The sequence below is a fragment of the Myiozetetes cayanensis genome, unplaced genomic scaffold (genome assembly GCF_022539395.1).
Source record: "Myiozetetes cayanensis isolate MyiCay16 unplaced genomic scaffold, myiCay2020 scf3, whole genome shotgun sequence".
NCBI classification, from domain to species: Eukaryota; Metazoa; Chordata; class Aves; order Passeriformes; family Tyrannidae; genus Myiozetetes; species Myiozetetes cayanensis.
In genome coordinates, this window is record NW_026087521.1 from 24,491,320 (window position 1) to 24,506,664 (window position 15,345).

The 15,345-nt window shown below is 43.1% G+C and overlaps 1 protein-coding gene across 2 annotated transcripts in view; it reads right to left on the minus strand.

Moving 5' to 3' along the window:
- The window catches only part of ST7 (suppression of tumorigenicity 7), a 142,279-nt gene that overhangs the window by 100,766 nt on the left and 26,168 nt on the right, over positions 1-15,345 (minus strand). The window contains exon 1 of one of the 2 annotated variants that reach the window (XM_050323791.1): positions 4,636-5,125. The exons of the other annotated variant lie outside the window; for it this stretch is intronic. Within the exon in view, the coding sequence (XP_050179748.1) occupies positions 4,636-4,657 (22 nt within the window). The 5' untranslated portion in view covers positions 4,658-5,125. Of the gene's footprint in view, positions 1-4,635; positions 5,126-15,345 lie in introns of those variants that run through there. 2 annotated transcript variants of the gene reach the window in all.

Sequence of the window (15,345 nt, forward strand, 5' to 3'; positions counted from 1 at the left end):
ATAACAATACTAGCACTCGGTAAATCCTCAAAATCTACTGTAAGTGGGAGGTGAGACTACATTTTCTCTCCAAATACCTTGAAGTTTCACTGATGCATTTGTCAAGTTTATTACAGCTTCTGTAATCTCAACCCCTTTCATAACCCAAGTTTACTCTGGCATTTGATGCTGCTGTAGCAAAGCCTCATTTTGACCTGGTTCTGAAATTTTTTCAAAAGCCCTGACTCTGTGGGGAACAACGGGAATCTCAGCAGCCAAATACATTGGTTTAAAGTTACAGTTTCTGGTACTTTCCTGTAACCTCTCTTTGATGTACTGTTGCCTGAGAAACCAGTGTGACATCATTGTGGAATTGTGGCTATACTTACTGCTACTTGCTGGTCTTGGCCTTTTAGGATGGCAGTGGGCTATTTATGCTCAAAAAAGGAGCATTTTGGTCATCTCCTGGTTCAATGGAGGCCAGTTTTGCCAAGGCATCCCACCAGAGTTTCAACAGTCATGTTGCACCCTCCCTTTTGCTGCTGCTCACTTAACCACCCCATGAATCTGCCTGGGGAACCATGATGCTCAAAACTAACTACCTGCAGAAGTGGTCAGGTTTTGGCTCATTCTCAAGATGGGGTGAGTACCAGTGCTGGGAACAGAGGAGGCAGGCACATCAACCTGGGATGGCAGCACCCATGCTGATCAGACTGTTCTTGCTCTCAATATCTGATGCTAAGGTCTCCCATTTCTCCACTGCTGGCTGCTGATGTTTTGCAGGGATATGTAAGACTACTTTTCTGATGCCATAAAATCAATTATCTTGGTGTAACCTCTGCCATTTATTGCATTTTGGCTGCAAGACAGTTGGGGAAAAAAATGCCTTAGGAACAAAAGCATCTCCTGAACAGACAGAGCAGAAGACAGTACAGTGAGCCTGGGACAAGCACAGCAGTTTTTCCTGGCACACTTAAGTGGGCAAGGTTTCCCCTTCTCCACAGCCATCCTCAGCCTCCCCGCAGAGAGCAGCATTCCAGCATTAGCCCCAAGCTCCAGTTGGCCTTTGGTTTTGTATTTCTCCAGCCCTTTGGTCAGCCCTCCTTTGGTCCATAAACCTTCTGCTTTCCAGAGTGCAGCTGCTGATCTACCAGACAGGGATCACGATGAGCGTCTCCCAAACAGCCCAGGCTGGAAGAGTACTTCCCAGACAAGTATATAACTCCCCTATAACCCTGACAGTTTAGCTCTGCTGCTAGGTTAAAACGCTCCAGGATGAACAAAGGTAGCAGCATTGAGAACATCACCTCAGACTTGCACAGCACACACCTGCGCCCTTTTAACATCACTAGGGCAAGCGGCATGAACGGGTGCGATTCCCTCCCTCGCAGCTTCCTATTGAGTTTCTCTGGGGTATCTAAAGCACACATGCATGGAGCACATTCTCAGACACACATGAAATGGCTCTCTGAGCCTCTCTGCTTGCTTTACAGGCTCTGAACTGCATCCTGCCCCATTCCTTACCCATACACAGACAGATTTGATGGAGTTGCATTGCCCTGACCTCCCCCATCACTGCTAAGTTCCACCAGCTGTGGGACTACAGGCCTGCAACTGCCAGTAATCCTAGTTAGACGAGGGATGCTTGCTGGTTATTTCTACTAGGTTTGGGATTACCTCTTCTCCCTGAGCTGAGAATGTCCTTCTTGTGGGGACCAGCCTGTCACTTATTCAGAGCTCCACCACTTCCCTGCTTCAGGGAAGTAGTGCAACACCATTTCACCTTCAAAAAGACTTAATTCTCAACTCAAGCTTTATCAAAGCAGATTTTATTTACCCCCTACAGAATGTGAAACTATTATGGAAAGCAGACAAATCTGTCAGGTCAGCAGGAGGGGTGGTGTGGGATGGACAGCTGTCTCCTCATGCACACAGCCCCCTGACACTGCCCCAGCAGCATGTCTGACAGTGGATCAGCACAAAAACACTGAAGATGAAGGGTCTCTGGCGCATATGTTTCCTGTGGGGATTATAAAGAGGACATGTGACCAATGGAAAAAAATGACCATGACCGTATAGCAAGTACTCTGCCACAGTGCAGCCCTTCCACAGACACTTCCTGGGTTTTCTGCTTTGCACTCTCTATCCTTGCTCATCATGTGCCGGACTGTCAGCAGATGTTTGTGCATTGCCTGCTGCCTTATCCCCCTTTATTGGCCGGCGTCACTGGCTGTTTGTCTTTCCCTCCATCCAGGAGGTGATAAGCAGATGCCTGTTCCTACAACAGCCCTCAGACTATCTTTTACTGCCCTTCTGACTGCTGCTACAAGCAAAAAGAAAAACTAGGATCTGAGAGTTGGTTTGACATTTAAAATATTTTGATACTGAGTGATAGACTAAAGGTTCTGAACCAGTATTTGCTTCTGACCATTTTTCTTGTTTTTTTAATCAGACAAAAGACAAATAAAATCCTAAACACTAAGTGTAAATAGTAGGATTAAAAAACCTGAAATCTGCTCACTTTATGCTTTTTGGACAGCAGCAGCAAGGGCCTCTGTTATATTTTCAAGGTCCAGATGATCTGAATATTTTTATTTTATTTTGTATTATTTTATGTTTTAGCTGGATAGAAACATTAACAGTTAGTACCACTGTTATCTTTTGACAGCCTGGAAATATGAAGAAGACAGGAGGAAAGGGAAAAACAAAAACCTCTTAGCTGTGACTGCATTCTGATTAAAATAATTTTGATACTGTCTTCTTTCTTTGAAAGCACACTCGCTGTTCCTCCAGCAGTGGTGTGGGCAGGGCTGATTATGCAAGGACTGGCCTGTGCCCCACTCTCCTCCCGCCAGCCAGCACCTGGCAGCAGTAGGCAATGGGGCAGCCTGTCCAATTTTCAGAGGAACTCCTGGGCAGGAGGTTCAGGCCTGAGCAGAGGCGTATGGGAGTTGCTCTTAACAAAGGCAAGGCCACCGCACTGCCTTTCTCTTTGTCAGGCCTGGGAGTGCAGGCAGAGACCAACCACAGCCTCTGCTCGAATCGATGGCAACCAGCCATGTTCTGCTTAACCCCTTTTTTAAAAGCAAATAATGTTTCTAGACTTCTCTTGGAAACAGGTAGTGGCTGTCACGGAAGCTCCCATCGCCCTTTCCTAAATTGTGGGAAACATGGAAACAAAAACAGCCACAGCTGCTGGTGCACAAGCCAGTGATTTTAGCCAATGAGCCTTGTAACCCAAGAAAATGAACAAGACTGAACAATCTGAGTAAGCACTATAGCTTTCTGCAAGAAGGCAGGTAGGGCACTGATTTTATCTCAGAGCATGTTCTGTGCATTTTGCATATGCAGAGCCCATGGATATAGAGGCTGGGGCTCACAGATCTGGCAGGGCAGAAATAGATACAGCTACACTTGGCATCTCTGCTCATGCTCCGCTGACCCAGAGCTGCAAACATGTTTACAACTGTGCATGAAAAATCTGTCCCCAAACAAAAGAAATCGAAAGGCAAATTTTGTTTTTGTGCTGCCTGACCTTGACCATGACCAGGTGGCAGAGGAGAGGGGGAGCTACCCGAGCCAGGTGACAGGGCCAATTAACCCTTTGGGAGCAAGGGGTTTGACAGCCAGGAGGATGTGACTATGAGGTATCCCGATGCTCTTGCCACTTTCCAGAAAGAGCCAAGATGCAGAACGAGTCCCAGCCTAAGTGCATGAAGACATTACACCTCAGTGCATGGTATAATGCCCTACAAAAGCCACCACTTAATATTCAAGTGAGACATGTTTTCAACACGCAGCACTATTTTGTGCACAAAATACAACATGAACTGACTGGTTTGTATTTTTCAGTCACCCAATAATCACTGGATCAGACTGGTCTCCACACAGCTGCACTGTCACCAGCAGCATTATTTATACATAAAACCCCTGCCTTCTTCCACAAACAGATTTGCCAGGTAGGTAATTGTTGTTCCCACTGAAGCAGAACTGGCTTGCTCTCAGTGACATGCATCTGCACTGCTATTATACTGCACTGCTATTATACTGCCTCAGCTAAGATTTTCCAGAACAAAGATCAGGAAGAAACAAATAAATGATCCTATTATTTTGCATTTTCCACCTCATATTTAGAATTCCACCTAATTTAATTTTGGATTCTGCAGTTAAAGAAGGGATTGCATACAAGCCTTTTTCCCAGAAACAAAAATGAAGCAAACTGGATAGTCTTTTCCTGAAGGTTAAATCACTCTCCCCAACCTCTTGCCCATCTAATACTGCAGCATTTACAGTCCCCAAACATATCATCTGATTAGTGAATTCATTAAGAGTGTTTGCAACCCCTGGTCATTGACAGATGCGATCTTATCAACTGACACATTCAAGCAAAACTGCCTTTTCCCCCCATCTTTCAGTGGCCTGAATTCGGCAGCGCTGACAGCCCTACGCTGTCTTACTGCTTGCATTGAGGATGCACCCACAATTAGGAGGTAAATGCTTCTCCTCTGGCATTTTTCATCCCTTCTCAAGCATGCAAGGACCACAGCTTTTAGCCCACGACCTACAGCAAAGAGAATGCAAACGAGGTGGGTAGAGTAAGGAAAACAAGCTCTGTCCTCAACAGAAAAAGGATGTAAGTGGGATGCATTTACTTACATGAAGATTCAGTGCCAAACATGGCTCTCCCCAGATGCTGCTATTTTAAAAAGAAAAGAAGAAAATAGTGGAAGACAGAGGGAGTGTACGAGAGTAGGGATGAGACTGCTACACAGCAGGGGTCATGAAGCCAGACAATGCAGTCCAGGCTATCCGAGCTGCCAGATTCTTCTCTCTCCTCCTCTCCCCTCCTCTGCTCAACACCGCAGACAGCTTTTCCTGGCAACCGCAGTGAAGGTCCTTCTTCAGGAAGCAAAAAGCAGGAGCTTCTGTTTTAAATCCGAGTGATAAGGACAGGCCAGAGTCCTTTCCGTGACACCGGCAGGCAGGAATAGGTATCAGCCACCAGATACTGCAATCCCCAGCCCCTGCTCGCCGTAAGACAATAGCGGAGCTTATGCACACACGGGATGACGTCAGAACACTGCAAAGACTGACTGCTGCTAACCCAGAGGCTCGGAGGGGGCTTGGACAGAGCAGAGCGGTTCAGATGGGAATTCCTTTGTCACAAAAAGCAGAAGACAAAGAACCAGACGTATATTTCCCTCCGTGATGCTAAAGCTCCCACGCAGGGCTGTAACGCTAGCAGGAAAATATCTGCCTTGATTTCAGGCTCCTTTTCTCAGCTGCACGAGATGCAAAGTGTCTCTGTGCTAACAGAATAAATTTCAGGGACACATATCCTAGTAAATGCCACTTATGGCATTTCCAATAAAGAAAAACCACGAAATTCTATCATTAACTCTCTTTATTATTTTTCCTTCATATAAATATTAAAATTCTGGGCCAATCTACACTTCAAACCTAATTTTCACATCAAAGTGTTAGCCAACTGTCTCGTTTAACTTAAATTTATTGTCAGAAAACATGCAACAATGCTCTAACCACAATAAATAAGTCACGCATCTAAATAAAAATAAAACCACTGAATTCAATGATAAAAAGGCATCCTAGCAAACAAATAAATATTTTCCTTATTTCTTATTATTCTAAACCATTTAGATCTAGCATTTGTTAGCCTCTGCAAGTGCATTTTTAGTGCATTGAGTTTCTTTTTTTCTGACACTCGGTAATTGAAAAAGGTTCAAACACAGAAACAAAGCCCTAAGCTAGCTCCTTCAGTCCTCTCACAGACACTAGGAATTTGCCTGCCTTGTGCTGGCAAGGGCAGCCAAGGCAGTAAGTTGATGGTTAGATGCTACCAGACATTGGGGGCCATCCATAGGAATGGCTGTCTGGAGGGGGTAAAACAAAGAACATTTCTGCCAAGTCTCACTGAACACATATGTGCAGTTCCCAAGATGGCATAGACTGGAAAGTACTGTTGGTGGATGAGGAGAAAGGAGGTAGATGCAGTTCCATTCAGTGAAGCATTTAAAGGAAAACAACCACCCCTCCCATTTCTCAGCTTTTGTGGGTTAACAATTCCCAAACACTCCTGATGCTCCATGTGCCAAGGGGGTTTATGGTGTTTGCAAAATATGCAATGCCACCATCAGCAGCAGGCTGGAAAAATGAGTACCACTGAAGGCTGAGAGGACCTGCCACCTGAGGATCTCAGTGTGCTGAAATCATTAGGGAACTAGGGAGTTGATGGCTCAAATGTTGAACAGGCCTTTTGTGTTCTGCACACACCATAAGAATATTTAGGACCACCGGGCTCATGGGAGCATTTAACTGTATTTCACCTCTTGAACAAAGCCATGGGAGAGGCCATACCCTGGGGTGACATCTTGCAACATACTTTCTAACAGGCAGCTTTTAGTCTCTCCACCGGCAGACAGGATGCAGTGAATGGTGACTCAAATCAACCCACAAATGTCCTAAATTAACCAGATGTCCTCAAATCTGTACTTAAGCACTTGAATTAATAGCCTGGCTATTAACAGTCATGAATATTTGCAGTCACGTGCATGCTCAGCACCAGGAAGCCATGTCCAAATTGGTTTTGACTATAATGACAGCGGCACAAATCCTCTGACAAGGACTGTAGCTTTGCTGTTCCCAGAGCTGAATTAGTTATTTTGACTATTTGGAGTGGGTAACACCTTCTTCTGTCAAAACGGGTTGATAAGAAGCTGCAGTGCATTGAACAAAACAGGTGTTCTGGCTGGGCTTTCCAGCAACTGAGGCAAGTTCACAAATGAAACGTGTCTATTATGTACCAGTAATCCTGCAAGCATCTTTAAACACAAGTCTCTGGAACAAAAACCCAAGTGCACTCATGCAATGGCTGAAGAATAAGTTCTGCTCTGATGAGCAGATCTGACCTTCCCCCAGCATAGTTTTCCAAGGAAGATGCAAAATCTCAGGGTTTTTCCTAAGACATCCTTGAAGGTGTCATGGAGTACGGGCCCTCTGCCAAGTTCTCATTACACTGACGCACACAGGCAGTTGAAAAGCCCAAACAACCTATGCAGTATCTCTAGAAGGATTTCATAATAATCTATTTCATTACTTTTAGGCTTTGCAGGTCAGTACACTGTGTGGATGCTGACCCATGACAGGATACTGAAGGACTTTTCTCTGATTCATTTACAATATACCTTCCATACATTTCTCCACAAGCCAGCATATTTAAAGCAGCAATAACATATGCTGTGCAAAGCTCTCTCTTTTATATTCACATTTGCCAGAGAAAGGAATGTGCTTTTCAACCATTGCCACTCCTGGAGTAGATTTGCTTTATTGCTCAGTTTATCACTGCAGAAAAATAATACACATATTTTACTTGGTTTTGTAAGGATAAATGTGTCTAAACCCTAAAGTACAGTTTCAGTTTTAATAATGAAGCTGGATAATGAAATGTTAAATTTTTTATACAAATTTAAATTTCTTCTTTGAAGTAACTTCTCTCTATAAAGACAGTGCAAGCAGAAAATCTGAGCTACCAAGAGAGGTAGATTTGTACACGTGCCTTATACTGGTCTACTAAAGCATAAATCTTTATTCTCTTGTCACTGGAGAAACATTTGATTTTGAACTTAACCTCCTTTTTCGCAGGGGAAACTCTGGGAACAGGAAATGAGTCCATCCCACCTGTGAGGTTCTCCTGTCCTACTGCCCTGAGGAGCTCACCTAGACAGTCTACAGGTCTCAGCTGTCTTGCCTCAGGGCAAGGGAACAGGTCCCACACCTTTGAGTCTCTAGAGGGGAAGTACAGGATAATCTCAATAGGCCTCAAAGGTGGGTAAGGATTTTTGCTAGTTAAACTTGTCTTTACTTTCCAAGTCCCCAGTTCTTTAAGTTTTGTAATGCCTGAAAACCGAACTTTTCTTAAGACATTAAAAAATTTAATGCATTTAAAGAGCTATTGGAAACCTCTGAGTAACTGTGCAGTGAGTCCACACCATTCAGCAACCCCCAGAATGAATTTATTTTGCCTCTAGTAATGTTAGTTCCCTCCTAAAAACCCAGTGAGATCCCCAGCCACTCACACTATGACGACCTCCAGCTTCTGTAGGTTTTGGTCAGTTCTGGCAACGGCTGCCACACCAATTATTGATCACCATGGCACTCACAAAATACTGCAAGGTGTTTTTTCATGCTCTATAGAAAAATGAAGCCAAAGAAAAGCACGTCTTACATAGCTACAGCTCTTTGGCTTCACACTTTCTCTGGCCTTCTTTTGCTCAACTCTGCTGACCCTAAATTATCTTTAAAAGACATCTCTGGTGAAAAAGCTGGCATCATGATTACACCATTGTAATCTAGTGTGGTGCGACAACTTCAGCTTCTCATCTTCCAGGGTCATGTATTTAAGGTACAAAGCCCCCAGACAACCAAGCCGAAAAGCCTGTGCTGATGCTATGACATAACAGTCCCCGATGCAGAGGTGTTTTCCAATACCTCTATCAATAAATGAAGCCAATGTCCCAGAAAGTAACTCTGTGGCCACAGCCACAGGGAAAAGGAGCAGGGCCAGCTGGGCTAGAGGACAGCCCTGACAAGCCCTTCCTGGCCAGAAAGTGGGCAGTGGAGTAGGGGTCGAGTGTGGTCTGCCAGCTTGTATTACACAGCATTCAGAGCCAAGGAGAGCCAAGAAAGGCATGTTCCACTGGAGCAAAATCTCTGAAGTTCTTCATTTGTGGAAATGCCAGCATGTTTCCACAAGGAGCCAGGCTGGACAGCAAGGAGAAGCCCAGGGACTGAGGCAGGTGGCTGAGACAAGACCACACCAGGCAGCCAAGACATGAAGGCAAAGGGACTGGCTAGACAGTGAAAAATATCCTTGAAGATATGAGCTGTCTGGAAGTCCTTAGTGTTCTCCTCATAGCCTGCCCTTATCACCTTTGGCTCAAGGTTTTCCACCCGCATTCCCTATTTGCAATTTGCAGTTCTGTTGTTATGTAGGCACAGAAAGGAAGGAGACTGCTGGTAGAAAAGTCAAGAACTTTGTCCTGTTTAACACAGAGAAAGGATTTTACACCAGGCTGACTAACAGGTGGCAGGGATTTTTTTTGTTATTATTATTTGCTCTTGTATTGATTTTTCAAATATTTCTGTGCAGTCCATATTGCATTTATGCAACCCTATTTCATATAAAAATTCTTTTTCTCTAGCATTTTTAGGCAATTAATGCCTGGAAGAACTAAGATTTTTGAGTAGACATATACATGTATATACACACAAGTAACAAAACAGACTGAAGATAAAGTACTTTTTGCTACCAAAAAAAAAATCTTTTTATGTCTGTGTTGGTCCTTATCTGAGAGATGAAGTTCAAAAAATTGCTTTTTAAAGACGAGATACAATGAACCATAATAGCCAATTATTACATTATTGTAATGCCTTTCAACTTCACTTTTAACAAAGATCTTAGCTTCAGCACAGCTTTGTAGATGATTACTGCAAGCCATTTACCATGGGCATCAAGCAGCAGATGCTCTGCAATTAAGAGCGGAAGTTCTGTGTGTTCTGCCTCTCCCAGGCCACCCAGCCATCTGGAGCACATCTAATGGACATGAAGCTCCAGCAGTTATGAAATGGTAAAGCATTACAAACAGAAAGCTGTAAGTAAAGAATACTGCATATAAGAAAGAATATAAGAAAATATTAGCTGAGGTTAAGTACCTAATTCTAGGCTACAACTGAGACTGTAGATTACAAGCAGGTGTCGATCTCTCTTCAGACGGCTCAGTGTCTGAAGAAACCCCAAATCTTGGGCTTCTGCCTTCTCATAGGAACCAGGAACTTCTGTAGGCAATAGGGCCTTGAGATACTAAGCAACAAAGTATCTGTTTCTCCTCTGGTGGTAGCCGTGGACTCTACTTGCCTATCCGGCATCTAGGAACAGGGAGTAACAGAACAGAACGGTATTCCCATTCCCTATAACAGAGGATACAGAACAAACAGTCCATTTTCAACAACTTCCCTTACAATATTTAGTGTGAGACTGGTAAAAAAGCAGTATCATTTTGTAAGCAGCAGAGTATAACTCACCTTCTGCATAATACTGCCAAAAGATTAGAAGGATGATTCACCTCTTTTTGGTTTTGTTGGTTTGGTTTTCAGTTTGGTTCGTTTCCTTTTAAACATAGAACTGTTTACCCACAAATGGACGGTTACCAATACAGTGTGACATTCTATTCCCTGTGTGCAAATGACATATAAAACCCAAGTGAAATCTATTATTTTTTCAACAGTATCAAGACCCATGGCTCAACAGAGCATATGTAATGGCTTCGTCAAGTTCCGAGAGCAGTTTTTGTCCCAAATTCATGCATGTGTGATGAAATGGGACAACTGCTGTATCTGAAAAATGTCCCAGCAGAAGACACTACTTCTCAATCCAGTCCAAGGAGAACTTAGAAACAAAGGAAGCATCCAAATCCAAAGAAGGATTTTCTACACTGAGGGAAATACTTAAAATATTTCGAGGGTTTTTTTTTTGGTTTGGTTTGGGTTTTTTTGTTTTGTTTTGGTTTTTTTGTGTATCCTAGTATCAGGGTCATTTCCAAGGATCTGTGCCACAGGACTGCACATGAGGTACACATGAAAGCCTCAAATGTCAGAGTGAACAGAGGTGGATAACAAATTAAAAAAACAGATTATAAACAAACTGTAATTTTTTTATGCAACTCCAAGAGATCACAAATTAGGATTAAGGACGACTCATCATAAACCACATGCAAACTGGCATCAGAGGGAACATGTGTGCCCCAGAAAAAAACCCACAAATATCCAATTTATCTGTATAAAAATAAGTCAGAGAGACTTACAGGAGTAGCAGACATTGCCAACACTGCATTACAATCTGCATTAATAATGTCTGATCTAATGCCAAAACTTCATGATTAGCAAAAACTTCATGATTAGCAGAAAGTTTTGACTGTTGAGAGAGGAAGATCAAATTTACATTACTTCTCAGTCCAAGTAAACACACTAAGAGCATTCAGTCTGACATTACAAATAGCCATGATTTCATCGTACATATGGGAAAAATTAAGGACAACTAAGCCTTCAATGGAATATGCACACAAAAAGGTAGGAAGGTCCCTGCTGGATGGGTGAGTGCTGTGTTGAGTACACTCCCTAGCAGACATAAAAGAATCCACAGCATAACCATAGGAAAAAAAAACCAATTGAGAGTTTTATTTTCCTCAGTGGGCACTCCTGTGCATAACACTGGGTGAGCTGACACTGCAGCCACAACTATAACACAATTGCAGAGTCAGTGGGGAAACCAAGTGCAGTAGCAACTGTTGCACTAGTTCCACTGGACAATGTTGTAGTCATTTAAGGATTTCAGTTTTCCTAAGATGTAGCATTTTGGTAGTGCCCCAGCCTCTCTTTCCAGGGTTTCACCCCACTTCCATGCTACAGTACCATCCCTGTAGACTGAAGATTTATAATTCCTCTCTCAGCATAAAGATTAACTACAAAAATTAGTAAATGTTTGGATAACTTGATTATCATAGCTTTTCTTGACAAAGAACAGCTTCTAAGAGTCAATAAAACAATCAAGTGGCTTATGTATACAGTTAGGGGAAAATAAGATTGGAAAAGGTGGTGGTATCTGCCACCTCATGACAGAGTACCATCAGCCTTGTCACCTGGCACCAAGCATAAAGGAAAACTGCAGAGACTCACAATTCTAACTCCATGTGGAAACTCATCTTAGGACAAACAGTAGACTTTTACTAGGAGCTCATGGCACTTACTGGTTCACAAGGTTCCCCTCACAGCAAACCACTGTGCTGTGAAAGCACAAAGCTGCCTCAGTAACTACAGCTTATGCCTTCTGCCTGGTGATGGTCAAGTGTATGAACACCATGTAGAACTATGACTCCAGATGGGCAGGACAGTAAGTAACACTTGCAACTTAGTGACAGTTAAATGACCAGACACTAACACTATTCAGGTTTCTCAGAATCCTCCCTCTGAGCAGACCATACTTCTCAGGACCAGGGTGCTGATGTCCCCCTGCTTGGCCTTTCTTCAAGTAGAAGGCTTTGTGGCCCTTCCGATATACCTGATTCGTTTACTTAACGCCACCTAAACAGTTGTCAAACCAGGCTGAAGAGCTTCACCTTGCAGCAGAGCAGATGCATACAGCTCTGCTCAGTCTGCAAGGCAGGCAGATTGTGTCCAAGCATCCCTTCTTGATGCTTTGTGAAACCCATCAGCCTTTAGACAGCCCCTGGCTCTGCTTAGCACTGTTTGCTGTCAGTGTTATTTACCCACTTGAGCCTCCGGCCCTGTTTACACTATGGGCAAGTACTGTTTTATACCACTTATCCTTCACAGAAGATGGTTTGGTGGTTGGCCAAAACACAACCTCAAGCACAAAGAACAACTCTCCTCATGCGTTCAGTTAGTTCACGCTGCTCCTGTGGGCACCCCAAGGGCAAAGGCTCACGGATCCCTTAAACTTCAGTCAAACTGCATCAGAATTACATCTTGTGCAAATATTTTTAAATGAAAATTCTCAAGAAAATTTATTTTGAAATAAATGACACAGACTGTTGTGTCTTCCTTCAGCTCACATCAAACATCACTGGAAACTGTGCACTGGATGAATGTGGTCCAGCATGGCACCTTCTCCAAACCCGACCTTCACATCTCCTCACAGAAAACTGGTACAGACTTATAGGTTTCATTACTTTTGTTGCTGTGTGTTTGACTGAAATTGGTACAACACATTGCAGGTAGGGAAAAGCAAAGGGTTACGTACTTGAATAAGAAAAGGGTGTGTATTATCAAGTGTCCAACTATGAACATACATTCTCTCCCCTGGCATGCAGTCTCAGGTCCTAGAGAAAAGACCTCAGTGGAAAGTCCTACTATGTCTTAACCACATGCTCAATATGCCCCTTATTCCAGCTACATTTCTTATCTCTGAGCAGAGAGAATTAAGACTCTTCTGGGACATTGCTTTTGTTGTATGAATAGCAGAGCAGTTATTTTTACAGAGTATATTCTATAAAAAAAAAAAATAGTTCACTCAGGTCTACTTTAGCCCTGCAAATGAATGCAGATGCAAATGAAAGCAACACGTAATGTGAATTTGTATTTCACCAGTAAACTAACCCATCCCTGTATTTTCATTGTCCTTTACTAGTTTGAATTAACATCCATTTAAATGTTACATTTAACTTAATGTACTTAACTTACATTTCACTTAAAGAAATGCCAATCTTATAGTTTAGTTAAATGGGGAAGATTTTCCGTTGAATTGTTCGTATCATCACATAGTTCGTATCATCACACAGTTCAAAACGACAACTCAGGGGATTAAGTCTCCAGCACTTCAAAAAACTTTCCTCCTTGTTCCAGGGTGGGGGTACTGAGTGCTTCCCAGAGCAGTTCCCTGTTGCCAGCAGTGTCTGCCTGTGCCAGTCGTCTCCTGGAGCGGTTCCCCACTGCCAGCCATGCTGAAAAGACAGGGAATTTCCTTTTGGGGAGCTGCCGGGGCACTTGCTGCCACGTGGCTCACAATCACCCAGTCCTGGTGCCGCTCCAGTTCCATCACTGTCAAGTGGTTTTGCTCCATAAGGATCCATGCTGCTGTCTCAGTGGCACAGGACTTTTTTCTTCGAATGAAATACTCTTGCAGGTTTTTCTCATTTTAACCAAGGGGGAGAGGGGTCGCTAGGTGACATTTTTTTCTGCTATTTATTGTTTTTGTTTTGTTCTCCATTTTTTTTAGTAAAATTGTTATCTTTTTTCCCTCCTTCATTCAGACTCCTCGTAACCTCAAAATCTGTCAATATTTGGGGAAGGGAAATAAACAAAAGAGAAACGGGACTTCATTAGAGCTCCCACCTCCTGAACATACTGTCATTAAATCAAGACAGCCAAAAACTTTTATTCTGCTCTGACATAACATTAAAGATTTTAAAAACCTCCTTGTTGAAATGTCCCTTACGTGTTCTTTGGTAAGGGCCTGCCCTGGCACAGGCAGTGGGGCAGACACGCACTGCATGCTTCCTGTGGAAGCCAGAAGGGAACTGGAATATCTTACTGCAATAGCCACAGTCACAGTTCAGCTCTGCTGCAAAGTGCAGCAGATTTACGTGCACTAAGCTACAGAACCAGATGTCTCCAGGGCAGGAGCTTTCTGAAGGGGTAATTTCATGGCTAGCAAGCTGCATTTTAAGTGTTTATTTTCTTTAAAATCTGTATTTTAATTTTTTCTTGGTTTATATTAATATTTAAAACAAAGTGCTTACTAGTTTATAACAGACAAGGACTAGTATGTTTTCAGCAGTAAACACAAAGCAAAACCAGATCAAATAAAAGCCTAAAGGGCCTGGTGGCAGCGTGGACAGCTCCCTTGCAAAAAGCCATAGTGAAGTGATAAATCACCCTCTAAGGATAATTCAAACAAAGCAATACAGTCATGTCAATAGATCTTTACTCAAGTAAAGTAAAATCTAAGTTGGACGACATGGGTACAAGCAAGGTGGTTACTTGTTTTACCTATCCAGCTACAGCCCTGCACTGGTCCCAGCCCTGCCTTTGCCTGCCCCGCGTTTCCTAATCCAGAGCTCTGTGGCCCCAGTGTCTGTCCTTCCCCTCAGGGAGCATCCAGCTGTTTGCAACACATAGCCAATTCCCTTCTCTTCCCAAGCCCACAGAAAAATATTCTCCTCTCTCTTCTGCTCTGATCCATATCCTCTGCTTTAAGCCTCTTCAAAATCATCACCCAGAAGCACAGGTTGCAAGGGTATCCAAGTCCTTGTTCAATCAGGTTGCTCATAGTTACGTTCACCTGGGTTTTCAATGTGTCCAAGGATGGAGACTCCACAGGCTCTCTGGGTAACCTGCTCTGGGGTCTGAACACCCTCAGAGTAAAGAAGCTTTTCTCATGTTTCGAAAAATTTCTTGTGTCTGAACATCTGCGTGTTGCCTCTTGTCCTACCATTGGGCCCCATTGGGAATCCAATCTATGAAACCAAGTCCGCCTCAGAGTGCAGTCCTTCCTGGCCCAGAATGCACCATTCCTTTCAATCTCCTGATTAAAATACCCTTCCAGCTCAACTAGAGATCCCTTGGAATGAAAACAAGGATACAATAATGTGCACAATTTATTCAAATAATGGTACTTAAAGCAGATGGACATGTAATTTGATTCTTTTTGCCTTCCTTTTCCCTAAAATCTTAATATTACATTTTTTGTACGTCTTTGGAATTAACTTCAAATTGAAACTCAGCCTTAAGAGTTGAATATTTTTCAGGCTTCTATAATTTGTCCAAGATTATTCA